General features: G+C 37.0%; 3 protein-coding genes across 3 annotated transcripts; 1 reads left to right on the plus strand and 2 right to left on the minus strand.

Annotated features, from left to right (window-relative positions):
• Positions 1-84: 84 nt before the first annotated feature.
• Positions 85-7,443, minus strand: LOC121415087 (protein mono-ADP-ribosyltransferase PARP16-like). The gene is made up of 6 exons (XM_041608171.1): positions 6,967-7,443; positions 3,850-3,996; positions 2,510-2,713; positions 1,502-1,667; positions 970-1,117; positions 85-257 (listed from the first exon to the last, which is right to left on the minus strand). Exons 1-6 carry the CDS (start codon positions 7,156-7,158, stop codon positions 107-109), a joined length of 1,008 nt encoding a protein of 335 aa, XP_041464105.1. The 5' UTR covers positions 7,159-7,443; the 3' UTR covers positions 85-106.
• A 1,015-nt stretch (positions 7,444-8,458) lies between these two features.
• On the plus strand, positions 8,459-23,352 carry LOC121415088 (F-box/LRR-repeat protein 6-like). The gene is made up of 11 exons (XM_041608172.1): positions 8,459-8,498; positions 9,368-9,575; positions 11,469-11,840; positions 14,997-15,189; positions 16,075-16,206; positions 16,824-16,946; positions 17,722-17,886; positions 19,382-19,573; positions 19,818-19,907; positions 20,655-20,800; positions 22,073-23,352. Exons 2-11 carry the CDS (start codon positions 9,391-9,393, stop codon positions 22,224-22,226), a joined length of 1,752 nt encoding a protein of 583 aa, XP_041464106.1. The 5' UTR covers positions 8,459-8,498; positions 9,368-9,390; the 3' UTR covers positions 22,227-23,352.
• Positions 23,353-23,637: 285 nt separating this feature from the next.
• On the minus strand, positions 23,638-26,860 carry LOC121414811. The gene is made up of 3 exons (XM_041607868.1): positions 26,809-26,860; positions 25,101-26,773; positions 23,638-23,661 (listed from the first exon to the last, which is right to left on the minus strand). Exons 1-3 carry the CDS (start codon positions 26,846-26,848, stop codon positions 23,638-23,640), a joined length of 1,737 nt encoding a protein of 578 aa, XP_041463802.1. The 5' UTR covers positions 26,849-26,860.
• Between the last annotated feature and the right edge of the window lie 818 nt (positions 26,861-27,678).

Raw genomic sequence — 27,678 nt, forward strand, 5'->3', positions numbered from 1 at the left:
AAAAAAAGCTCTTTTTTTTTCACTTGTTATGACCACTCTTCATCTCTATGTGCAATGTGCCTGTAGGTTTTTTTTAATCGGTCCACGCTATACACATAGGCCTTCATCAAGAATTAACATATCGTCGCCACATACTTTGAAACGATCTGGAGTTAACAAAACTAACTAAGACGAGCACTATAATGTATCCAACTAGGAGTAGAGAGAAGAGATGTTCTCGTATCCATCTCTGACGATGCGACACTCTTGTAGATGACCTAATTAAGTGAAAAAATCAAAGAAGAATTAATGAAAAAAACACAAAGCCCTTCTATTTAATGCAGATTCACAAATTTCAAGGAAAATTGCGAGTCAATCAGGCGAGTCCCAAAAATTGAAATTTTCTCTAATTCATTAATTCCATAGCAGATACAGTAGATAGATATTTTAGGTCCTTGTCCAATAGTGAAGACTTCTGTACTAGCAAAGCAACAAAAAAAAAAAATTAAATCCAAATCGATTAATTAAAGAAAACATTGTACTAGCAAAATTAACCAATAAAAGTTGAATAAACCAGGTATTAGGCAAAATTTGCTTTATTTTCTAACCAACATAATGAAAGGATTGGAAAATTTCAAAATTAAATTTAGAAGTTTGGTGTACAGAACCTCATAGATCTCAACAACATTAAAACAAGATTGGTCATCAAAACGAAGGATATTGAATGTAGATGTAATCTGTGTGATTTTTCCTTAAATATAAATCAGCATAAATAACTTTAATGCCAAAAATTCAATATGCTTTGTAGAAATGTTTTTGCTATATAATAGGTCTACATGATTTAGGAAATCGTTTGATTCATCACACTGCTAAAAAAAGAGAATAATTAGGGTCATCTCAATTAGCACTTTATAATACTCTTAGTTGTTTGAGATAACTTGTTGAAGATAAGGCATTGCTCCATTTGCTTATACAAACCACATAACTTACCCTTGGGACACCTTTTTGTCAGCAAAGATGAGTAAGTACTTGATTTGGACTGTTTCACTATTTGTCACTACGTAATATCTCTCAGGCACAGCTCCGCCTAAACTGTCTGGAGCGTGAGATCTTGAAGGGGACGGATTGCTCTGGGTATCTGTTAAAGAAAAGGTAAATTTAATCAACAAATGACAAAGAGGATCCAATCACTGCACTTTTCTTTAAACATTTAAACCTAGTTTGAAACACCACTTCGGCAAACACTAAGATCATCAATCAATCACTAAATTGACTGACCAATCAAGATCAATGTTACATGCGCATTTGGTTCAAAATACTGACCACCCTAACCCTAACCCAATCAGAAGTATTCTTTCATATTTGCTATTCATTGCCAAGCTTTGTGCTACGGAGAACAGAACAGCAAACTTTTATTTCGTTCTCTTTCAACCTGCTAAACAGCCAAAATTTAATAGAAATTATAATTCAACAGCTATAGTTCAATGAAGTCTTTACCAGATATAATTCTCATTTCACTAACCTTTGACCTGGCATTTGACATCGGGATGATCCAGCATTGCACATACAGCAACACAGCTCAGAGTGCTACCGATTAGACTCCGGGTCCAGCCCCTTCCCGCTGGGCTGTACGGCAAGGATACTGCCAGGTCACTGGATAAATAGGTGCCCTCACCATACAGAGTGTTCTGAAACAAGAAGAGTCACGTTATTCTCATGAAAGATCCTGGACAATGAAACTATCACTTTTGATAGAAAGCAGCATGAATGAACACTATAAGGGATACTTTAATGTAAGTACCGGATACCTATAATGGAATGTAATAATTTATGTAATGGGCAATTCCACAGGTTGGGACAAATCTGTAACGTGAGTAACCGACACATTCCAAAGATTTGCCAGGAGCATAATAGAATTTCCCAAGTTTTGTTTTTATACAAAGGATAGTCAGACTGTGTACTTTGTTGTGATACGGAGATGTTTAGTTCCTATCAATAATAATGGAGTTACAGCTCCAAGTATGAGTCAAGGTGTCTCCAAATGTAACGTGAGTAACCGTGGAATAGCCCTAATATGTTTAAGGTCGCTGCCAGAGTAATTTGATAAGGCAAAGCGATGAACTAAGGAAGGGGCACTTTTTCACTCATTTAAATAGGAGGGGGTAAATACCCATCTGTTAAAAACATCTCCTAATTCTTTATTTTCATTTTTTTCTCCTCTAATCAAAATGTGAAAATCACAGCAGTAACTCCACCCTGCCATAGGGGGAGTCACCCCTATGATTTTCACATTTAAAATGGAGGAGAAAAAAATAAAAACGAAAAATGAGGAGTGTCAAACAGATGCCACCACCCTAGTACCTATGCCCCTGTAATGACACTTTGACAAAAGCCTTTTGCGTAAATCTGTGACATCATACTTTTCAAGTGGGGGGGTGAAACAATAGATCATCCTCCCCCCCTGAACAATAGGTTTGCCACTTGTATTTACGCCAGTGACAAAGGCTTTTCAGGAGCGTATCTATCTCACCTTGCTCATATGTGCATGAAGGCCATTGCTTGTGATGGAATGAAAGTTATCCCATCTACTGCCATGGTAGGCATACAGTACATCGTACTCTTCACTCAGGGTCTTGAACCTGTCACCTGCAGCAGAATGGTACTCCACTTCAAAGATAAAGCTTGGTTTCACCTCGTAGCTTGCCGCACCGGTCAAATCTTGAATAGCACGGTACTGAAGCAATGTTTTATAGAGACTGAATTATTACACTTTATTTTAATTATCTCAAATAAAAAACTTTTTTTTTTAAGTTGAAGACCTCTACCAAGATCATCAATTTATCCTCCTCCCACTACCACTACAAATTGCTACTACTACTAATACTACTACTGCTACTACTAATAACAATAATGATAATCATAATAACAACAACAACAAAAACAACACTAATGATATTCATAGTTTTAATAATAGTAGTGATAATGATAAAAAGTAATTAAAATTTTAAATGATAATCATTAAAACAATATTAAACCAACCCTCGCATTTCAGTTGTATTTATCAAAGTATTAATGATGTTTGAAATAAACGACCTAATCGCAATAGGTTTCAGATATCATTTGGGTTAGTTGATTGAATACTATCAACTTGATATTACAAAGTCAATCATTCAATCCATCAAATCCGTCCATAATACTGCTCAAAAGTTACAAATGTCCCCCCCCCCAAAAAAAAAAATGACATTAGATAATTGCACTATTGCACATTGAATGGAATTTACATACATTGTATATTAAAAGATTTGCAATGTTGCTGGCCACTGACACCATTATGGGAAAGACTTCCATATGTCCCCTCCACTAATTTAAAAAAATAGTTCCCCAAAACCCCCTTCTGTTTTTCTCTTTTTTTCTTCTTACTTCCGGTGGGAACTTGGATTCGAACCTCTCGCTGCAGAACGAAGCATCTCCAGTCTGTCGCCTTACTCACTGAGCTAGCAGGAATTGTTGAAAGCCATGGGTTTCATAACAATTATCAACCGATATTACGACTAGTCTACTCTCCAAGAGTATTGGGTATTTATTTTTCTGACTAAATAAACCGATGCCATTGGGAATTACACACACTGGAATTTTTGACAGAATAAAGCCATATTTTGGTATGTATCCGACTTTTCCTTCTTAAATCTCTTAGATATATGTTAGATAATTCTTGATAAACCTTCTCCATATTTTTTTTTCAATTTTAGTGGAGGGGACATATGGAAGTCTTGCCCCATTATGCTTTCAAAGCTAACCTGTTTGTTAATTGGTGCATTAATTCAAATATTTATTTTGAAAATAATGATGGTACATGTAGTATATTCTCACCTTTTTTTCTACATCTACTGATTTCACGGAAAAGACGTTTGGTTCCAGGACCCACTTTAGAAGGTCCCATTCCTCTTGCTGCATACCACTCAATCCTCTTCCCTCTGATAACATCTTCATGTTAGGGATCTGCCCAGCAACAGATTTCTACGAAAGAACACCAGATTAGAAGTAACAAAAATAGTGTTAACAATTTCTGTTATCCAAATCCTATTCAAAACTCTACAATGAACTTGAATCTATACCAACTAGGGAATTTAATTTGGTTAATAATAATAATAATAATAGGCGTTTATATAGCGCCATCTATCTAGAAATATTCTATTCCGAGGCACGTTGTTATTATTATTATTATTATTATGGTTGACATCAAAGTGATCAATGGCCCTTTTCTCACAGAGCAAATTAATTATGGTTGTAAGGAATAGGCCTATTAAATTGAGAAACTTTCTGGGATATTGTCTGCTAAAGCCCACTTGTCTTTGGTAGTTACTATTCTGCAGATTATCTTATTTTCAGTGCCATATCAATTTAGTATCAAGACACGAAATGGACGGCAGCTAGAAAAAATTAACAAACTAGCGCAACACATAAGAAACTGGTAATGATTGTTACCCCCGGGCCCTAACCGATAGCTATGCAAATTGCAATAAGGTTATGAAACCTTTATCTTATTTCACACCCCAAGGTCCAATCAGATCTTAATTTTTTGGCCTATAGTATACGTATAGGCTATATAGTTCATAGGCGGATCCAGCTTTTGGCGAAAGGGGGGGCGCACTGCCGAGCGGCGCACATATTTTTGCACTTCACCGGCGCCATAAAAGAAAATTTTGAAAAAGAAAAAGGGGTAATGCCTGACCCTGTCAAAACACGCACACGCACACACACACATGCATATATATATATATATGACACATATCATATAGATATACATGACTCATGAGATAGAGACACATATTTCACCGACAAATTAATGCGAGCGCGAAGCGCGAGCTGAAATTTTTAAAGTATACTGACCTGAAAACAGGAAAAAGGTGCCTGTTTAGGACTGTTTGTAGTAACTCATGAGGAGGATACATTTCTCACTACACAGATAATGCGAGTGCCGAGGGCAAGCTGAAATTTACTTATATTCTGACCAGAAAGCTTGATATTCTAAGCATTCTTGGTACCAATGATTAAGATGGGTATCTAAAAAAAATGCGAGCGCGAAGCGCGAGCTTAAAATTTTGATATTTCGATCTGAAAACATTACAGTTTAATGTACGTTTTAATAAAGAACAAGATTATATCCAACAAAAGATTATTGCAAATCGAAGCGGGAGTTCTTTTGATGTTCAGAACTAAAAACGGGACATTCTATTCACCTATTTAATCATGAAAAGTATGGGGTTTTGCTACAGAAATGATGCGAGCGCGAAGCGCGAGCTGAAAATTTTTATGTTCCAATCTGATAATTTGAGCACGATTTTTAATAAAGAACGAGTTGTGTAGCTCAATCTCGTTTGCTGATTTCTGTGTAACATTACCATCTTATTGTTTTTGCACATGCGGAATTATTGGGGGAGGGCAAAACGATCATTCTTGACCGCGGCGCCGATCTAGATTTGGTTAGCAATAGGCCCTTCTTCATTATTCTACCGGCGCTTATTTATTGAAATCAGGGGACGCTGGTCATTCTTGACCGGCGCCGATTTAAATTTAGGTGGCGCCGGTTAAGACAAAGGCAGCGCCGATTTGTCTTGACCGGCGCCGATTTAAACAAGTAGTACTGATTATTTTTACCGACGTTACGTAAGATTCAGGCAGCGGCAATCCATAGTCGACTGGCGCCGATCTAGAACCAGGGGGCGCCGATTATTCTTGACTGGCGCCGATTTTTAACCAGGTGGTGCTGATTATTCTTGACCAGCCCCGATTTAGATATAGGTGGCGCTGATTATCCTTGATCGGCGCCGGTTAAGAACTCAGGCAGCGCCGATTTTTCTTTACCGGCGCCGATTTATAACCAGATGACGCCGATTGTTCTTGTCCAGCGTCGATTTAGATTTAGGTGGCGCTAATTATCCTTGATCGGCGCCGGTTAAGACTGGCAGTGCCGATTTTTCTTGACTGGCGCCGATTTATAACTAAATAGCGCTGATTATTCTTGTCCGGCGCCGATTTAGATTAAGGTGGCGCTGATTATTCTTGATTGGCGCCAGTTATATGCAGGCAGCGCACTGCTACCGGCGAAGTTGTTGGGAAAAGGGTAGTTAAAAGAAAAAATAAGGAAGATGATATGATTACGCTTTGCTGGGGATAGTCTTTCCTTTACTGTTGCTAATGTTATATCAGTGTATAATTTTTTTTTAAGCAGCGCCTTTTCCCTTTCTTTCCTTTATTTTTAATTTTTCAAGCGGCGCCTTTTCTTTCTTTTACTTTTTTTTTATTTTCTTTATTTTGAACGGCGCCTTCGGCGCCGCTCAAATATTAGGGGGGGCGCGCGCACCCTGCGCACCCCCCCTGGATCCGCCGATGTAGTTGACATGGCATTTTAAGAAGTAGGCAAATAAACAGACCAATATTGAACATCATTCATTGACAAGATTCTGCATCAATCATATGTACACAACTCAATTAAGCCAAGAGTAAATTACAAATCAGGGCATTATCCAAGACTTGACCTTAGCAGTGGCCCAGTGGTCTGGAGCACCCCCCCACCAAAAAAAAAAGTTGGGCCACCAAAATTCTGTAAAAGCCAACACTTTGTGGCATGGTTGGGCTACCAAAGTTTTGATAAATTGTAATGTTTTCAACTGTTTAAGGGCCACCATATTTGCTTTGTGGGCCACCAGAAATATAAAATTGATGATTTTTGTGGACTGATCGGGCCACCAAGAATTAGTGGGGACTGTGGAGCCTTGCAATATCCATTCTTATTTTAAAAATTAACATCATAAATTTGTAAAACACTAATATCTAATTCATTATCCTTGGACTCTTTAAAAAAACAAATCAAACTTAAATTAATACTTGAGCCACTCCACTGGACCACGTGTAGATTACGCATGTGCCAATCTTGGTACTTTGCTGAATCAATCTTTTTTACCGAAGTATTTTGAGGCTTATTACCAATGCGCTAAAATCCTTTTCCCCGTCTGGTGTAAGTAGATGAGGGCCCGGTGGATACGGCCTCAGAACACTGTCATGCCGGTAGCTGTCCAATGCTCCAATAAATAAGCTCCATCTCAGATCTGCTGCAAGAACATCACTTTTCACAAGCTCCAATACACTCGTTTGTAATTGTGTATCAATATCCCCCATTTTGACTTTACTGTAGTCTTGACTTTACTTAAGTTTAGTTTTTAGTTAGAATTTTAATTAAGTTCCAACATTAACAAGACAAGAAACCTTCTCAACAGTGAGATGGCATCCATGAGGATATGGGAGAGCTAGAGCTTTGTCGACGACACATGACATTAAAAAAATAGCACTGACACTGAATCCCAAGTAATTGAGCTTCTGCAGCAGCGCAAGCTGGCCTGGCCTGGGCGCCCTGAGCTGTGGCTGCCGGCTGTGCAAAAGTTATGGACACGTCACACTAATTTTCCATGGCATTATTTGGCTCGGCCTCGGCTCAGCTCAGCGATCCAGTTGTGAATTGTTGACGTGGTCTGCAGACAAAATCCTCCAAATTAGCTGGATTTGATTTGTTACTGCTGGAGCTGGAGGCTGGCGCATGAACTGCTCTTTCTGACAAAATTTAGCTGGACCTTTCTTCAGTTGAGAATTTGATTTATTAATATTGTTAATCAAAATACGGGAATTTCCCTAAATTCGGATATCTTGCTTTATGGGACGCTACATTGGAATCACAACACATGTCACAAATGAGGTAAAATGTAAGATTATATTGGATATTATATTGAAAAGGCTTACCAAAGAAAAAATATTGTACAAATTCAATTTTAAATAAAATTTTTGATAATGATTCTTCAACATCATTATACCAAAATAAAATTGAAGTAATATTGATTTAAATAAATACAGGTGAAACGCGCTGCTTTCCATAAAATTCTTGATTGACAATGACCGATATCTGGTACGGTAGGTTTTTGGCGCGACTCGTATACCGGTACAGCCGCCGCGCCGCTCGCCCTGGCATATGCGTCCAGTGCTAGTGCTGCTGCATGCTGCATACATATTTGTAGCTGGAATTCTGTCCACAGTGCACCCGACGCCGCGCCGGGCGACGGATATAGGGATTGCGCCACAAGCTGTAACAGTGTAAGTTATGTAACTTGTGCGTTTATAGATTTGCTTTCTCCAGACTCTCACTCTCAGCCACAGAAAATGGACATTGCCTAGCAAGCTCTGAATAAGACTGATGCCTGGATAGGAATTGGATTCAAGCAAGACTAAGTCCAACTGAGTCCAAGCTGTTTTTAATAGGTCCTACCGGTACGTTAATCGTAACGTAATTAGCAACTCAGCAAGTCAGTCGGACAGCAGACAACTTGCAACATACCGGTATATTAATGTCACTGAATCAGAGATATTTGGGAGAACAGTCACAGCTAGCAACTGCACTACATTAGACCAAGCAGATATCACCTTGCACCTCTCCCTGTTTAGACTGCTCTGCCTCTGGGAGTGGGAGAAAGGGACCATTGTCATATTTAAAATTAATTTTAATTTAGCAGGGTGCCAGACATGCCAGAGATGCCAAGTTCAAAGACCAGCTAGAAAAAAATGTGTGAGATTTTCTGTGAATCTGAGTGAGATCACAGACATTGTGTACAATGTATATGGGGATAGGCTGTGATAGTTGCGTGAGACAGAGATTTGAGGGGATGAACAAGAGACAAGAGTCCGAAATGCTTGAGTCTCACGCATAATCAGTAGAGGAGCACTGCCAATATTGGAGACTGTCTCCAATGTGGGAGATTATCTCCAATATCAGAGACTTTTGTAAAGATTTTGGATATCCAATTTCAGAGACAGTCTCCAGTTTTGGAGACCAATTTCCCTTGTTTACATTTGCTGCCAAAGGATTACCTTGGCGGCAAATGAAAATGTGATAGGCCTAAGCAGATTCCTCATGAAAAATTACCCCTTTTCACAGTCTACTTTAAAAATTCACCGTCTACTTTTGTTTTGATAAGTTGAAGGTCACGCCCATTTTCATCAAAACAAGGAGAAAAGGGCGGGCCGTAGCGCGAAAACCGACGGACCGATTTGACGAATTTTTTTGTTTTGTGCGTGGGCCATGGTGAATTTTATGTGTACCAATTTACAACAAATTCTGAGAGGGTCGGGTGCAAAATTGCACTTTCATTGGTGAATTGGCATGGAATGACCCTTTTTCTGTTTCAACACAAGCCTATTTGTTCCAAAGGTTTCATTCCCCTTTAACAATTTGTATCATACAAATCTAAATTTGATAATTTCTAAAAACAATTTAGATCTATGCCTAAATTTTTCATGCATTTAATCTGAATGTTCTTTTCTTTCATTTTTTTCCATCCTGTAGTCTACAATAAACACTCCTCCAGGATGCCAAAGAAGCGGATGCCGAAAGGGATCTTGGGTCTACCAAGTAGGAACATGCTCTTTTCCTTCACCCATCGTATGGGCGATGAATGGCCCGATGAGGAGGACGATGATGCTGATGACTCGGACTACGAGCCAGGAAAAGATCTCATCCCGATGGTAGAAGACATGCCCAGAAGCTCTGATAGGTGATTATGTAGTCTATTAAACTCCACACTTTTATCCAACAGTGAAATGCACCATGATTTATAGTGAGTTTTGATTTGATTTGTGGAGCGTTGTGGCCCAGTGGATTAGTCACCAGACTTTGAAACAGAGGATCATGGGTTCGAATCCAAGCCATGGCGTAATTTTCTTCAGCAAGAAACTGATCCACAATGTGCTGCACTCAACCCAGGTGAGGTAAAATGAGTACCGGTAGGAAGTAATTCCTCAAGAAGCTGTGTGCGCTGTGAACGCCTAGCTTAGCCGGGTAATATAGGAGCGCCTTCAGCACCTAACAAGGTGGATATGTACGCAATATAAATACCCTATATTATATTAGCTTGTTAAGTCCCTTTTATTGCTATGTAGACTTTGTATAGTACCTTATTTTCCGGTGTATAAACCGCGCCTTTTTTCCAGCTTTATAATCTTGTAATATTGGGTGCGGTTTATACACAGAAACAACAAAATTTCGTCGGAAAATTGACTATGTTTTGTCGGTAATATAACTTGCATTGGAACCAACAAGTATATAGAATATTTAATGTATAATTATTTGTTGGTTACTAAAGAAAACATGTAGGGAGCATGTTTTGCGAAGTTTTCTTTGAAAAATCTTCTTTGTAAAGATTGGTTTATATTATTTATTTAAGCACTATCAATTTAAAAATGTTTTTAAAAAAAAAACCCTGTTTTTTTGTAATGAAAACTTATTTTTTTACACCTAAAAAGTGCATTGAAAATGCTTTACAATAGGCATGTAATCGTAATCGATCGTAATCGGTTAGAAATTAGGCAATAAAAATGTCCTGTATTCATTTTTTTCCCCCTCACTTTCAACATTTTTTGTTTTCTTTTCCCCTTTTTAGACTATAAGTTTGATATACTTATTCTTCAAAGAAATAATTTATATTCTTTGAAAAATAAAGTTAAAGAATAAAGCAACCATTTTAAAATTTTTTTTTAGAGCCTCCTGATTTTGGGGGTGCGGTTAATACACGGCCGTGGTTTATATTCCGGAAAATACGGTTCGTGCCACACAGTGGTTTTAAAGCCAAATTAGTAAACCATGCGTAACCAAAGGACTGAAATGACATTCTACATTGTATAATTCAACATTAATAAATATGTTATGTCATATTAATCACTATCGCCAGATTGCAGCTTTACACCTTCCCTATGCACGTTAAAACCAACACCATTCATCAAAGAGTATGGTGTTCACTCAATGTATTGCATTTGCTAGTCCCGGCAAGGTTCAGGTCAAGTCAATCTTGACATTCATATGCCATAACAATCAATATTATGAATGTGGGCATTAACGGATAGACAAGAATAGACAGCTCTTTATAAAGCTCTTTCAATTTTCTCGCTGTCTCTATCTTTGATTAGTGAATATCTAATTTTGATGGAAATGAAATGAAAACTTGTGCCTTTGATTTGTTTACCTTTTTGTTTATTTGTTAAAGATGTTTGTAGAGTGATAAATGGTAATTTACATTGTAAAGGGTAATTCATGTCATGCTTACCAATGGAGAAAGTAATCTTTCAAAATGTAAATTGAACCGTAGGTAACATGAACAGGACAGAGGAAAGTGGAATCTAGGCACAACAGAGAAAATTTCAACAACGTTGACTCTAATTGGTATTTTGATGATTTAGCAAATGATTTTCATCTTGATTTCAGGTTTACCAGTTTATGCAAGGATTTTTTTTCCATGATCCTGTCAGCATTCAATCAGATAGTCTTAGCATTCTGTATGATTGATGTTTATTGTTGGGTCCATGTTGTCAGTTCATTGATTTTCATTCATTGTTAACTGTGAAGCATTTAAGTTATGATTTTAATTGTTCCACTTCTCTTTTGACAATGACAGTGGCAGTGACACGACGGAAGGAGGGACATCATCCAGAAAACGTAAGCGAAAATCAAAGACACCCAAAGGCAGTAAGAGAACAAAGCGAGAGAAACCAAAGAAAGCAAAGTCTTCCAGAAATTCTATGAAAGAGAAAGAGAAAACAAAGAGGAAGAAAAACAAAAGAACAGCTAAATCATCTGAAACACTGTCATCAGAAAGAGAAACGTGTTTTGGGAAGACAGTCAAGCGAAGGAAAGATCTGGGACCTGTTGGGGATACTACCATTGGGGAAGGTGATGACATGTGGGGACAGAGACTTCCTGTGATTGTTTTGGAGAAGATACTGTTATTTGCTGTTCGGGAGACAGGCGTTGTTCCACTTCTTTGCCGGTAGGTAAATGCTTAGGGTAACACCTCGCAATAGCTAGCAGGGTAGGAAGTAGTGTTTGACAATCTGATTTATTACCCTAGATTATGTAACCAGTTATATGTAAAGTTGTATCAACCAGTATGAATGGGCACTTGGCATATCAACCAGGGGGCCGTTTCATAAAGCTGTTCGTAAGTTAAGAGCGACTTTACGAACGACTGGTGATCCTTTCTCGCGCACTAAATCATTGCCAATGGTGTGTACCATTTACAGCAAGAAAGGATCACCAGTCGCTCTTAAAGTCGCTCTTACGAACAGCTTTATGAAACACCTGCCTGGTTCTATGACATTTGCTCTTGTTACAATTGCTCCTATGCAGGTTAAGTCAAACCTAACCTCCAAAGCTATGTCTTTATCCTTACCTTTACACTATTCTGAACCAGAGACTCTTATTACATCCCTAACTCTAACGCTATGCCCCCTGAGATATTAAGACGAGGGGAGCGTTTCATGAAAGGACTTGTCAGACGTTTCATCCGATTTAGTCCCATTTTATCCGACAGTTACCATAGTAACATTGCTTAACAGCCAATCAAAATCAAGGAAAGATGTCAGATCTGACATGTCGGACAAAAATGTTGATTAAACGCTCCCCTGAGCACTTTTCACAGGAGCAAATATCGTGTCACCCCAAGAATAGGTCACTTGTTATGTAAAGTCCTTAGAAACTCTCAAACAGTACATATTGTGTTTTGCTGTTTTTGCTCTTCTGTATTTAATTATCTGACCTCAAGATGATGGATAATGGCCCATACTTAGGTTGACAGCTACTCTTACACATGTCCAACAACACCCAATGGCCCGTATTCTGAATTCAGGTTTAAGTATGGGAAGTCAAATGTATCAAATTCTTTTGTTAAGTTGTATGTTTCTTACATTTACTGTGCTCTTTCCTGATTCATTGATGGTGAAGACAATCATCCATTTATACTTCCAAGACAATTATGGATGATTTGAGAGCCAAATGAGCTGAAATATGATATTTCTACCATTAGTGATTTCTGTAACAATTGGCTATCTATACTTAAACCACAACTTTAAACCTGAGTTTAAGTCAAACCTGCTATCAGAATACGGGTCATTCAAGTACATTTATGTCCCTGATCTTGTTTACCATGTGTCATAACTAACACCAGGAGAAACCATCCTGTTATTGAAGGACAAATCCACCCCAACAAAAAGGTGATTTATTTTTATTTTATTTTTTATTTTATTTATTTCACTTCCATCAAACAAAAACAAAATGTATACCATATATAAACATAAGTATTTGTATCTGTTGCAAAGAAGCAAAAATAATAATACATATGTTGTGAAAAACACTTACACAATTTGGGCAACACATTGGAGGTTTTAAATAAGAATACTATTTTTCAATAGAAATTAAATTAAGATGGAAATGGAGGGACCCACTAAAAAGCAAGCAATTCAAAATACATGTTGTTTAGCAACTCTCGATTTAAATAAAACTAGAAAAATCCAACAAGCGTAACAATAAAAATTTCATCAAAATCAGATGTAAACTAATTAAGTTATGACATTTTTAGTTTCGTTTAATTTCACAAAACAGTTATATGATCATCCTGGTCACTATGCAAATGAGGAGATTAATCCAATCACTATTTCTTTTGTATTTTATTATATGAAATATAAAATATCAAAATTTTCTCCTCATTGTCAAGTGAAACAACGATTGATTCCTCCCTGAACATGTGGAATTAGCATTGTTTAATACTATATGGTTCAGTCAGGTTGGTCCTGACTCCTTATTGTCAAATTTGTAAAAAAAAAGAAGAAATATTGTATAATTCCAACCATAAAACACAAAAGAAATAGTAAGTGTGGGGACATCATCGGCTGTATCATTTGCATGTCACTGGGTTGTGCATATACTGTATCACTATTTTGTGAAAAATAAGGGAAACTTTAAAATGTCATGACTTTCTTATTTTCCATCCGACTATGACGAAATTTTCAGCATTGTGCTGGTTTGATTTTTCTCTCTCTATTCAAATCAACATTTTTCTGGGCTAGACTTGACCTTTAAATTCAGGCTTGTGTGCATGTATATTGATGGTGCCTGAAATGTTCACTTGTATGCCTAAACCCCCCCCCCCCATCGAGTCAACCGTCTTTTCATATAAAAGTATAAAGGGGCACTTGGCATACCAACATATGTGTGATTACCTCCATGAAAGACTCTCCCCAATTGATTTAACTTATGTTGCCAAACCTTGCAATCAGCAATGCTATTGATTCCAATGTACTTGATTGCTTCAATTACTTTTATCTCGAAGTACAAATTTGTAATATCTGTAATGTGAAGTCCATGAGGTTAGTACTGTTTGTGAAAAGGATTTTATATCATTTCTAATAAAATAAAGGGATACACTTGCTATCAAAGGAACATCATCAACGTTAATGTGACATTTGGTCTTTGACCTTTTCCCAAATAGAATTATTAACATATGTGTGTGATAAATTGGTTTGTTTCTTGAATATTTTTTCTTCAAAGAATATCTAGTTAAAAGGATACTATATTTTATTATTTCATTTTAGTACATATAGTATTTGAATATAATGTAATGAAGTATTATGTTTCACATTATATCTGCCAACTTTATCTTAAGTGAAATACTCTTTCTTTCTCTGTCTCTGTACTTATACCAACTTTGCCTTTACTCTTCCCTCTCTGCTCATTAGCTAATTCTTTCCCGCCTTTTTAGGGGTAGCACTAATGCCAATTCATGTACCCCTTTAGGGATTCTTTTGTACTTTGATGTGCACCAGTGCACTTTTATTGTTAGCTAGGGAGAGAGTCCAGTGACTCATGACACTGTAGCAAGGGCATTCTTACTGTTTGTTGGATGAGGATACTTGTACCTGCAGAATAAAGTTTGAGTTTGAAGTATAGAAGACTTCTACAAGGACTTCTCTTTATGTTGAATATACAGTAGGCTGAAGAATTAGATGTTGAAGCAAGTGCAGGGTTAGTGTTCTGAGACTGTTTTTGGTTGGTCAATAAAAGAACTCACGAAACCTCAGCCCTTGTGTCTGTGTCGTGTGGTCGTCGGCGCGAACCCTTTCACGTGTTACCTTTGACCTTTGTCTTTCAGAGTATCCAGGGTGTGTCGTTTGTGGAGAGAAGCATCCCAGGCATCCTGTTTATGGCATCACGTTGCCCTTGACAATGGACGAGTGAAAGCTACCGATACCACACTAGAATGGTTGACTGCCAACAGAATCCCACCGCAGCTCAAAACGATCAACCTCAATTCATGGACAAAATTAACAGACGGGAGTTTTGTGGTGAGCAAAAATTATCTTTCAGTCCTTCTTTTGGATGAAGAAACTATGGTAACCAATCATTTGCTGCTTTGTCTTGTTTTTTTTTTGAAGACATAAGGTAAAAACAGGTTATGATGGTTATGGCGTTAGTGAGTTTGAGGTTAGATTCGGCTGATTTGGCTGATAATGTTAAGTTTACCATCAAATCTAACACTTGACTTGGCTACATTAGTCTACCAATTGTTACATTATCATACAAGTGAGGAAAGGCTCTCCTTATGAATTCTAAAAGTATCAAACTTAGAAACTGCAATCTAAAACTCTTCCTTTTTTACAATTAAATCTCCCTGCCTATTACCTATGTATTTTACCAGTACTTATTGAAATCTTATGAAATGTAGTCAGACTTTGTTCATAATAAGGGTAAAATTTACCCAGACTTTGACACATAACAGCATAGGCTGCCTATTTATTTGATAAGTCATGGTAATGCCGATCAACAGCTGATCAGAATCAAGGATTCCATAGAAGTTATTGTTTGATGGCAAAGTTACCTTAATGGTTACTTATATGCAACGAGGCCCAGGTCTTGATATAAATTTCAATTTTCATAGAGCAAGGCCACTTTTCTGACAGGAACATTCTTATAGTACATCCAAGGGGGGGGGGGGGAGGTAAAAAGGTGCTAAAGAATATCCAAGGCAAATGAGAGAGGCATTGAGTCAAATCAATTGGTCATTTAAAGGCATGGCCTTGAACATCTAGACCCAAGTCTTGTGTAATTTTAAGAATGATTAAGAACAGACCACCAAGGTTTAACTGCATTGAAGAAAATATATTTTTTTAGCAAATTTATGAATCAACATCCACAGCTGTCATTTCTTCATTCTGACCTTTGATGTATAGGCCTTAATGGAAGCATGTTCAGACGTCCAGAACATCAGCATTCAACGATGTACCAAACTGACCAATCGCTCACTATGTGCCATCAAGGATCAATGTTCGAACCTCAAAGAACTTGATCTTGGTTTTACCGGGGTAAGACTTGCCATTATCGTGTGATAAGTAATGTGATGATATTATTATTGATACAAAATAAGGGGCCCGTTGCATAGCATTTTTTGAGTGCTGGTTTCAGTGGCATTATTTAGTTTACAAGAGTTTTTTTTTTCATGGCAAAAGCTTTATGCAACGGGTCCAACGTACATGTAGTGATTACAGTGCAATGTGCATGTAGAGAGTTTGAATGAATTAAGTTGTGTGCAAAATTATGCATAATCAATGTCACTTATGTTCAATCACTTTCCTAGACTACTCCATTAAGCAGCCATATCTCGCAACCTGATTTCTCCCCCTCCCTTTCTATTTTTTTTTACTTCCCTTGGTATTGTTTCTTACATGGGCTAACAGATTTTATAGTCCTTATTGATGATTTTCATTTTTTGATCATAAACAATATCTATAAGCACTACCTAAGCAGCTCTTTCTTCCAAATTTCAAAGAAATTGTGTCCTATTACAATTTTTGTACATCCAACAACATTACAGACTAGAATAATAATTAACCTATTGCAGACTTGATTGATGAAAAGAGCTTGACGTTAAGACTGTATTCTAGAAATTAAAACAATTTTTATTTGTATCATTTTTTTTCAGAGCTCCTTGGCTTCGTCTCCAAGTCTGAGGGATTTATTAAAGGAGAAAGGAAGCACATTAGAAGAATTTCAATTAGCTGGTTGTTCTATCATTAGTTCATCTCAATTAATGGCCTCAATTAAGGTAAGCAGATAAAACTATTGATAGAAATTTATTTTTGCTTTTTGATCTGGAGATTTATTGCGCAGTCACTTTTCCCTTACGGTGGCCATAAAGCGAGTTGAATACATCCGTTTTGATATTTTTTTACCAGCTACAGATAGATGGTTTGAATAAAAATTAATAAAACGGTTGTTACCAACTCACTGTATGGCGGCCGTTGGGGAAATGTAACTGCAGCATTAGAGCATTTGAATCTGGCAGGATGCCGTCATGCCCGGCAGCAACTCCGCTGTCTCCCCTTTAATGGGGGATGTAACACTAAGGAATACGATTGATATGTACAATTGATTGTAACCTTTTGTACATGATTTGCCATGGGCTTTATAGTGTTCAGCTCAAGTTTACAATAGAATGTATCTTTTATTTACAGGACCTTGATCTAGGTTGCAGCGCATCATCAAAAACTCAAAATGTAAAAGATATCAAAGCTTTATATTAAGAGATTGCATCTGAACGCAATTCTTTAAAGACTCCCAATTAAGGTAATTTTATCATATCGTAATGGCACATTTAAGAGGGCATGGCTGTCAATCAGAATGAAGGTTTCCATGGTAATATGTCAATATAAAAGTCACAGTAATGTCAAATTTATGATCAATCCTCAAATCTATGGCATTTTTCTTGAAATTATTGAATGCAAACAAAAATACCTTGTGAACACAATGTGCTTCTATTTAATTCAAGACATTTGATTTTTTAAAAATGGCAGTAATCACTTTCATCTCTCTCTGTCTAGTCATATTGCCGCAATCTCCGTCTGCTGGACCTATCAAATTGTGTTGTGACCATTGAGTGTTTGACGCTACCAGTTGAAGAGATGCAGAAAGGTTGTCCGCTCCTGGAGATCTTGAGGCTAGCGGGGGTGAGAGTTCAACCCGCTAATGCATCGGCTAAAGCACAGGTATATAATCATTATCATCAATATCATTGTTCTCAGCATTTTTAAGGTTTTCAGCATCATTTTCATCATCATCAGCAATATTTAGTGAAAACAGCTCTATGGAAGCACCGTGGTGTAGCGGTTCTGACTCTCGCCTTGTAATCAGAGGGTCGTGTGTTAGGCCCGTTTCGGGTACACGTGTACACGCACGGTCAAGTCAGTGCACGTGTACTAAATTCCATCACCGTGTACACGGTAGCATCTGCATAAAGCTTGCGTGGGACTGTAAAGTCAGTGAACAAGCTCACAGCCTCACATTAATTCTTAGTTCTAAGACACTGCACATGTTTTAATCACTAATATGTCATAAATATATTTCAATTAATCTAGAGTGAGTTTACTTCCAAAATCGCCGATTTAATCCACATTTATTCTGGAGACTCAAGTTTTTGTACCACACGAAATGGGTATGCTCCGGTCAGTGCAGGGCCCTAGTTAGCGCCGACGTTCGTTGGATGCGCAATTTGCATACTGTACCATACATACATGCACAGATCGCTGCAGAATTGAGTGTGACTGAAGTTATCGTTTGATTTTCATTATTTTAATGCCAATTTGAGGAGCGTGTGTTTGTAGGCTTGTAGCACATGTGTATGAGCGTGTAACACGTAACGAGACTCTCGAAAGCGTTCTTCAATCACTTTTAGAGCCAATTTGAGAATCACCAATTGCGACAGCGATCATTGCTCCAGTTACGTGTTATACGCTCATAAACATATGCTACAAGCCTCCAAACACACGCTCCTCAAATTGGCAATAAAATAATGAAAATCAATCGATAACTTCAGTTACACTTAATTCTGCAGCGATCTGTGCATGCATGTACGGTACAGTATGCAAAGTGCGCATCCAACGAACGTCGGCGCTAACTAGGGCCCTGCACTGATTTACTTTTGCATTCTTTATTAATTTAATGCGCTGCTAAGCTGAGTAAACTTTTTAATTGCACCAATTTTTGTGGATTGATACTTCTAACTTCTCAGGTAAGCTTTAAAACCGTGACTTAGGCTACATGTAGGAACATACTGTAACTCGCTCTCAGTGTTTACAATGTGTACACAACCGAAAAACACGCCGTGTACACGTGCATCAAAAATGGACTTTCAAACCGGGCCTATCGTGTGTTCGAATCCCACCATGGCGTAGCACCCTTTGGCAAGGCGTCAATCCACACTTTGCCACTCTCACCCAGGTGCTACTTGGGTACCGGTAGGAAACAACCGTCATTGTGGTTGGTTTAGCAAGTTTGCGCCTAACAGGCTGCTTGGAATGCTATGAATCCAGTGACCGCGTAATAATAATCGTGAAGTGCTTTGAACAGTCGTAGATTGATAAAGCGCTATATAAATGCCAATTATTATTATTACCGATATGCAAATCTTCATGATAACTTTCTATGTGATTGGTTCTTCCTATGGCCCATAGGTAATCATAATCTCTTTTCTTTTTAATACAGAGAGAAGCAGAAGGATTCAGCAAGCTCCGAGAGCTGAGTCTAGCAGTAGCCGATAACGTAGCATGTCAGGTGGTGTTACCAACTAACCTAGGTCCAGGGGATGAGTTCCTTCGTAGAGTTCTGAATAACTCCCCGGACCTCAAGTTACTGGATCTGCGAGGTTGTGCCTTGATCAGACTTCAAACATTACAGGTAGAATGTCTATATTTTTTGTCAGGGTTAGGGTGTTAGACGGGGATGGGGAGGCGAAGAGATAATGTTGCCAGCTTTCATGTTGAATAGGTGATTTTTTACTTGATGGCCAAAATTTTTCACATGGGTACCTAGGATCTTGCTTGATTTTCGAATTTTTCCTGTGTATTTTGGGAGAGGAGGGGAGTCAAATCCTCCATTTTGAATTTGTTCTCATTTCTATTCTTGTTTTGTTTCATTGCAGAACCTAAATGTTGAAAACCTTGAGCACTTGTATATATCTCGATGTTCCCTCACAAATTCTGAAGGATTTGGTACTGCGATCTTGCCAAAGGTAAGCTGGTTCTATTTTTGTACATTAGACAGATTAAAAAAAATGTATTACCTTGCTTTCATTTTGTATGATTTCTCATTTATTTTTTATCAACATTGCATACGTAGTCCTGTCCATATCTAATATAAAATCAATTTACACTCACAAAAGGGCATTAGACATGTCATCAGATATGAGATGATATTTAGATAATTAATTTGTTATTTGTATTTCGTTGGGTTTTTTATTTATTTATTTATTTTTGTTTTATTATATTGCAAATTCAGATTCATTTTTTTTTGGTCAAAAGGCTCTATCTTACAGACTTACAAGAGTTTGAATTCAAACTCTAATTTAGAGTTGATCTCAATTTTTATCTCTTTATTACATTTTTTAAGATCAACTTTTACTTGAGTTTATTTTTTACTTGATTTTAATTTGTTGGAAGACTTTAAAAGATCGATCCCAAAATATAAAATATAAATTACCTTGAGATACAAGGAACTTTCTTGCTAATTTTTTCTGAAACCTGAAAGAGAACATCCATTATTAATATTATTATTGTTATTACTACTACTGCTATTATTATTATTTGTTGTTATATACACATATAAATATTGGCCAGCAGCACAGCTGAAAGGGCCAATTTACAACTTATTACAAAGTAAAATTACATAGCTTAAGTACAGTACATAGCATTGTTTCGCTCAATGAGTGACCATTGACCACTTGATTGTGATATCATTGTATGATGTTTGATCTGTTCAGTGGAACCATAGTCTTATTGAGCTGGACATGTCTTGGACCAACTACGTAGAACGTGACCAGGATGAAGTCATGCTTGCCGTCTCATCGTGCCATCAGCTCAGAACCCTGAACCTCAGTGGAACCAGCGTAACCATCAGTGCCCTCAGGTAAACGGTCATCAGTGGGAGCTCCAATATTTTTCAAATACTGAATGTTTATGAGTGCAATGGACAGAATACTTCATGACCTGAAAGATGAAATGACACATTCAACTCTGCTACCCCTTGTTGAATGGATCATTTATTTCATCTAATAATAATAATAATAACAATAATAACATTTGTAGGGTGCTTTATACTGGTGTTTCAAAGCGCACAGGTTGGCAGATGATAATAATATACAGTCAGGTAAAAAAAAAAAAATTATGAGAAAAGGCGAGCTTTAAGTGACGATTGAAAAATTTCTACGGAGGGAGCATTTTGGATATGAAGTGGGAGTTTATTCCAAAGGGTGGGAGCAATTACAGAAAATGCACGATCACCATAGCGGGTCTTAGTGCGAGGGCCATGAACTAAATTATTGGAATATCATGAACGTAAGGATCTGACAGATGAGGAAGAACGAAGGGAAATAAGGTCTTGGAGATATTTGTGACATATTATGGGTAATTTTGTATACAATGAGTAGAATTTTGAATGTTATCCGAGAGTGAACCGGAAGCCAATGAAGTGATCGGAGAAATGAAGTATTCTGTCCATTGCTCAAAGAAAATAACATTCATCTATTTTATATAACACCTAAAAGTAGATCCTTTTCGTATGGCATTTACAAATTTGAATAAAAGTGCATTCAGTCCGAACGCGGTCTGTTGATTGTCGCACATACATTCAACACACGCAAAGCGCCGGTGGTCTTGGCGCACATGCAATGGACAGAATCGTATGGATTCAAAATTGCCAGATGATGACATTGTAAAATGGGCTGAAGGATTGATATCAAACAACCAATCAATGACAAGGATCTTTGTAGGTGTTGTATAATTGTCAACATATTACGGGAGGATAGTGTCATGAAGGGGCAAGGACATCTATTTGATATGAGCACAAAATTATTGTGTACAAATAGGGCCAGAAATGCTCTGCCCCAAAAAATGGGGTCAGTGCAAGCATAAGCTAGAAGAGTAGTGCATGTGTCATGTTAAAGAAAAATAATCTGAACTGTAGCCACTGATTCAGCCAGCCCTTCCCCCACCTCTGTTTGAAAATTGCAGCAAAGCTGTATGAAATCATATGTCCAGTTCCAATCAATCAGATGGGGGTTGTCAAGACTCATTGTCTGGCTGACAGGGTGTTCCATCCCACGAGTGGAAATTAAAAAAAATGATGATAATTAAAAAAAATGTAAATTCATGTTTCTTTTTTTATTTTTTTTCATATTAGATCCATCATGAGACAGTGCACTGCCTTGGAGTCTGTCAATCTCACGTCTTGTCGAAGTCTTCCAAGAGGACACAAGCACTGCTATGGAGGCAAGAGCCTCAGGAAACTACGCAAGGAAATTCAGAATGTCACCATGTCTGATGAAGATGAGTAGGGTGCTTGCTGCTTGTTACTTTCCATCTCCCAGCGGGAGATAGAGTGCAAACGGGTGAAATGTACATAAAGAGATCTGTCATTTAATCTCTTGAACATGACGTAAGAATGTGTGTTAGAGAATGGGTGCATGTTTCAGTAGAGTTCCTTCCTGAAAAATAAATGCAAAAAAAAAACCAGTGCCTACTTGCAAATGTCTCCAACCAGGGCTGAAATATTAGCACTTCCAGTGCCTTGTGCTAGGGCAAAACTTGCCCCCTTCAGATGTCTTTCACAGATCCTCTTTGATTTTGCATGTACTGTCTGTCGATCTGTATGTCCCGTTTGTCATCCTGTTTTAAAGAACCATTTGACAGGACATCTTAAAACATGGGTCATGTATGCATAATGGTGTGATAAAGGTCTTATTAGTTGGGGGTATCAAGGTCAAAGTCACAGATCATTATTCATGTATACAAAGATATTTTGTTCTCATAATAAAAACATTTGAGTCGCCAATCTCATACATGGCTCATGTACATGTATGCATATTGAAGTGGCAGTGATCCGATTAGATTTTAGGGTCAAAGACCACAGAGATAAATACTTGGATAGCCAGGAAGCATTGGTACAATGTTGGACCAGTGATTTAAATGGGTTTGCTTTTTTTTTCTTTTCAATTTTTAAGGGAGAATTTTCTAAATAGCAAAATTGCAATAGGGAGCTTTTTCATGTTTGGATGCTATCATCAGAATATGGCCAAGTTTCTTTTATATGTGTCAATTATTTTCGAATTAAGATGAATGATTTCATTGAGAAACACTTTATAATGTTAGATATTTGTCCTGCAGTGACTGAATATTGATGTAATATAATTTCCAGTAATCAAACCTCAAGTTCTTCTCCACAACATTAGCGTTGTAAAGAAGTTTCAATTAGTGTAGTACTTAAACCACAGAAACGCCGCTTCCCAGAATCCAAACTCTGTGCAACATTGACATTGTAAAGCAATTTCCATAAGTGTACTTACTCCACAAAAGCACTGATGCCCAGAAACTTGAATGAATGAATGAATCTTTATTTTGTTTCAAATCCGATAACAAACAACAACAGTAAAACAATGTGATACAAGCAAATAGCAAAGAACATAGAGTAAATATAACAGGATAATATACATAATACATGCACTACTTTTTATATGAATATACATGTAACACCCATGAGAATAGATGAAAATGAAACGTGGTGACCTACTAAAAAGCTTAGCTTGTGGACCACAGGCCACCAGAATATTAGGAACTTACATTAGCAATCATTTAAAACATCATAGCACAAGCAAACAAAAAATTGTAGTAACCAAAGTAGGGATATACATATTTACAAAAGATACACTTAAAAGTAACAGAAAGTGAAATGCAGAATGCAAACAAATCCTATGAGACCCAAACTATAAGAATCTAAAATTCAAAAAGAAGAAAGAAAAGAGGAAAAAAAGAAAATAGGCAGAGCTCTATTTTTGCATAGATAATTGTGGAGAGAATACAATCTATAAAGTTAGACGAGATATAACGAGCAGGCATTCGTTTACTGATCTAAGTATTTCTTCAGTTAATCGGTCTTTAACTTGTTTCTAAAAACACTGAGGCTAACTGATTGCTTCAAAGAAGAAGGAAAGGAGTTCTATAATTTTGGCCCAGTGTAAACAAATGTATTTAGCCGAAAACTACTTTTGACCAATGGCAAGTGGAGAAAAGAAACTTGTCTTGTATAGTAAGAATGGATTTGGTCATTTCTAACACATAATGAATAAAGGGCAAGAGGAAGATCTCTTTTATTTAATTGATACATAATGCAACCGAGGTTGAGATCAAATATGTCATGTAAATTAAGGAACTTGTTTTCATGAAACAAAATATTATTGTGATATCGTGAACTAACTCCACATACTAGTCTAATTACCCTTTTCTGCACTTTTAATAACCCATCCAAATGAACTTTAGCAGCATTGCCCCAGGCAAGGATGCAATAATTCAAGTAAGGCAAAATGAGAGTTGAGTACAAAATACATAAAATATGTTTTGGGAATATACTCTTCAATGAATTAATGACTCCTGAATTTCTGGAAAGTAGTTTACATAAATGAGATATGTGAACTTTCCAATTCAGCTTACTATCAATGTGTACCCCAAGGAATTTTGTACTCAATACTTCAGTAATCTGAACATTAATTTTAATATCATCTGGCAATTTTGATAGGGTATTGCTGAATAACATGTAGTTTGTTTTAACAAGATTTAAGGAAAGCCTGTTAGCAATGATCCATTCGTTAACAGAAATCAATTCTGAATTGATAGTTTGCAATAAATTGCAGGGGTTCTTTTCAGAAAAAATATGCTTGAGTCATCTGCAAACAGGATAAACGAAATGATTTTTGATGACTGAGGGAAATCATTTTATATATATGAGAAATAATATAGGCCCAAGGAGTGAACCTTGTGGCACTCCACATGTAAGTGACTGCATAGATGACTTCTTAACACCATTTAAAAATACAAACTGTTTTTTATCAGAGGTAGCTCTTGAACCACTCTAAAGCCTTACCCCGGAATCCATAGAAAGATAGTTTATACAAAAGAATGTCATGGTCAATCGTGTCAAAGGCTTTGGAGTAGTCCAAGAATATACCAACAGTATGGAGCCCATTATCTCTTGCAGAAGAAATTTTGTCAATGAAATGTAACAGAGCATGAGAGGTAGTGTTTTTTTCACGAAAACCAAATTATTCAGGAGCGAGAATATTATTGATTTTCAAAAACTTCATAACACGAACAGAAATTATTTTTTCAAGAATTTTAGAAAAGCATGTAAGAAGAGAGATGGGCCGGTAGTTTCCAACTTCCTGAGGAATTCCCTTTTTGTAAATCGGCACAACTTTGGCTATCTTCATACTCAAAGGAACGATTCCATGTACAATAGATAAATTGAATATATGGGTAATAGGAGAAACAATAACATCAATGACTTCTTTAATAAGCTTGTTAGATAGTCCATCATACCCAGCAGCCTTATTTGTTTTCAAATTATGAACAATGTCAATCACTTCCTTTTCAACGACAGGAGTAAAGAAACATGAACAGGGAAGTCGACTACCAAGGTAATCATGGAAAAGTTTTTGACTAGCGGGAAGACTAGATGACAAATGATTTCCTATTGATGAAAAGAATTGATTACAAGCGTTACTCATTTGTACATGATCTTCAGTCAAAACCCCATCTACTAAAAGTTTAGAGGGACCCTGACTCTTTTGTTTTGAATTTAGCGTTTGTCTTATAACTTTCCAGGTTCCCTTCATATCTTTGAAGACTGACTTAAACTTTTCATCATAATATGATTTTTTAGCGTCTCGTAGTACAGATGTTAAAATATTCCTATAGCAAGAGTATTTTTGCTTTGCTCCTAATGTTCTTCTTAGTTTAAACTTACAAAATAGTTTATTTTTCTTGTTGATACATTTCAATAAAGATTTGGATACCCAAGGCATCTGAGGATATTTTCTTCTATCTTTTTGTTTCTTGCTTAGGAGAGGGAAATTCTTTTCATATAGAGCTGTTACCAATTCAAGAAATTTACAGTAAGCTTTTTCAACGTCAGACTCATGTAAGACAACACTCCAATCGGTTGCATTTAAATCACACTTGAACCTTTGCATATTTTCGAAGCCAAAATTACGAGAAAAACTATTTTCATTAATATTCCTTGAGTTTCTGATACTTAATGGAAAAGAAGCAATTACTGGAAAGTGATCTGAAATATCAGAAATTAGGATCGATGATTTTATTGACAGTTGACCTACAGAGAAAATGTTGTCTATTAATGTTGAAGTATTTTCAGTTACACGCGTAGGTCTATTGATAAGCGGGACAAGATTAAAAGAAGCAAGAGCATCTAAAAAACCATTCACTGAAGCATTAGAACCATACTGCAAAAGGTTTATATTGAAATCACCTAACAAGCAAACCCTCTTGCTATGAAGTACAGGATTTGACAGCAGATCTTGTAGCTCATCTGTAAAATTCTCAACACTACTTTGGGGTGGTCTATAAACAACACCAACAATAAAATTACTTTGACCAGGGATAACCACTTCCACAAAAACTGTTTCAAGGGACTGATTCATTACATTCAGATCAGGTGTAAGATGATATTCTAAGGTTGAGGAGATAAACAATGCTACTCCACCTCCAGTTTTGTTCTGCCTGCAGTTGACGATGGGGTTGTGATAGCCAGGAAGAGAATAAAGGTTACTATTATCTGAGAGCCATGTTTCAGAGAGGCCTACAACTGAAAATTTGGTAGCCAGTTCTTGCAATAAAATGTTCAAGTGATCAAAGTTTTTATTAATACTACGAATATTCATATGAAACAATGAAAATGAATTGTCATTAACAAAGCCATTTTTAAATTTGTCAATAGTAAAGTACTTTGACGAAGGCAATATAGTTTCAAAATTATCATCAACAGTGTAGACGAAAGAGTCCATGGTAGAATTAAGGAAATCAGCAATATCATGTCCATGGTAGAATTAAGGAAATCAGCAATATCATTCTCTCCCTGGCCATCAATATCAGTTGGGACTTGAGTCATCAATATACAAGAATAGATGATAGAGCAAAAATAGTGCTACATAGTAGATAGGAAACCAGAAAACAAAAGGTGAAAAAGAAATTTTCTTTACAAAAAGAAAAATCACAAAAATTATGAGCACACAAGCGCGATCATATGCAAATAAATTCATACTCATATTAGAATACAAACTATAAAAGACTAGAGATCAGATATTGAAATAATAGTACTAATGAAATACTAAACTACTGCAGGATGAAAAAAAAAGGGTATATAGACAAAAGATACAAAAAATAAAAATAATAATACAATGCACAATCCAGATACATGGAATTTTAACAGAATATGGAAAAGAAAAGTGAACACGAGATTAGCAAATAGAAAGCAGAGTAACATAGTCACTTCAAATAGAGTCAAGATCGGTCTTAGAGTTAATGAGTTTCTTCATATCTCTGTTCGGGTCATTGGTTGGGATGAGGGCTGTAATTCGGCCATCACGGGTCCAGGCATCCTTGACACGTGGATGGTCTCTGGTGTCCTTCAGGAGCTTGGCGTTGGCTGCCGTAAGATCCTCCTGAATGGACCGCCTGGAATTGGCCAGCTTCCGACGCTGGGAGAGAACCTCTGACCTTTTTTTGTAGGTTACAAACCTCACAATTATGGGGTCAGGGATCACCTCACCCTGCCGGTTTTTCTTTGGTGCTCTTGACTTAAGCCGATGACATCTGTCAATGTCATGGCCGTTAATGTCAATTTGTAGCTGTTCTTTAACCAACTTAATAACCGAATCCTCAGCAGTCTCTCCTGTGTGCTCTGGAACCCCAAAGACGCGCAGAGAATTCCGCCTGCTG

The sequence above is a fragment of the Lytechinus variegatus genome, chromosome 5 (genome assembly GCF_018143015.1).
Source record: "Lytechinus variegatus isolate NC3 chromosome 5, Lvar_3.0, whole genome shotgun sequence".
NCBI classification, from domain to species: domain Eukaryota; kingdom Metazoa; phylum Echinodermata; class Echinoidea; order Temnopleuroida; family Toxopneustidae; genus Lytechinus; species Lytechinus variegatus.

Excerpts from the sequence above, each read along its gene's own strand:
- LOC121415087 (XM_041608171.1), bottom strand. The coding sequence starts at position 7,158 with ATGGGGGATATTGATACACAATTACAAACGAGTGTATTGGAGCTTGTG. Across the intron at positions 3,997-6,966 it reads AAAAGGATTTTAGCGCATTG|AAATCTGTTGCTGGGCAGAT; the intron begins GTAATAAGCCTC and ends GTTCTTTCGTAG. Across the intron at positions 1,668-2,509 it reads TTCATGCACATATGAGCAAG|AACACTCTGTATGGTGAGGG; the intron begins GTGAGATAGATA and ends TTCTTGTTTCAG.
- LOC121415088 (XM_041608172.1), top strand. The coding sequence starts at position 9,391 with ATGCCAAAGAAGCGGATGCCGAAAGGGATCTTGGGTCTACCAAGTAGG. Across the intron at positions 19,574-19,817 it reads TCAGACTTCAAACATTACAG|AACCTAAATGTTGAAAACCT; the intron begins GTAGAATGTCTA and ends GTTTCATTGCAG. Across the intron at positions 20,801-22,072 it reads GTAACCATCAGTGCCCTCAG|ATCCATCATGAGACAGTGCA; the intron begins GTAAACGGTCAT and ends TTTTCATATTAG.
- LOC121414811 (XM_041607868.1), bottom strand. The coding sequence starts at position 26,848 with ATGACTCAAGTCCCAACTGATATTGATGGCCAGGGAGAGA. Across the intron at positions 26,774-26,808 it reads TATTGATGGCCAGGGAGAGA|ATGATATTGCTGATTTCCTT; the intron begins ATGATATTGCTG and ends TCTACCATGGAC. Across the intron at positions 23,662-25,100 it reads AAAAGGGAATTCCTCAGGAA|ATTCTTATAGTTTGGGTCTC; the intron begins GTTGGAAACTAC and ends TTTGAATTTTAG.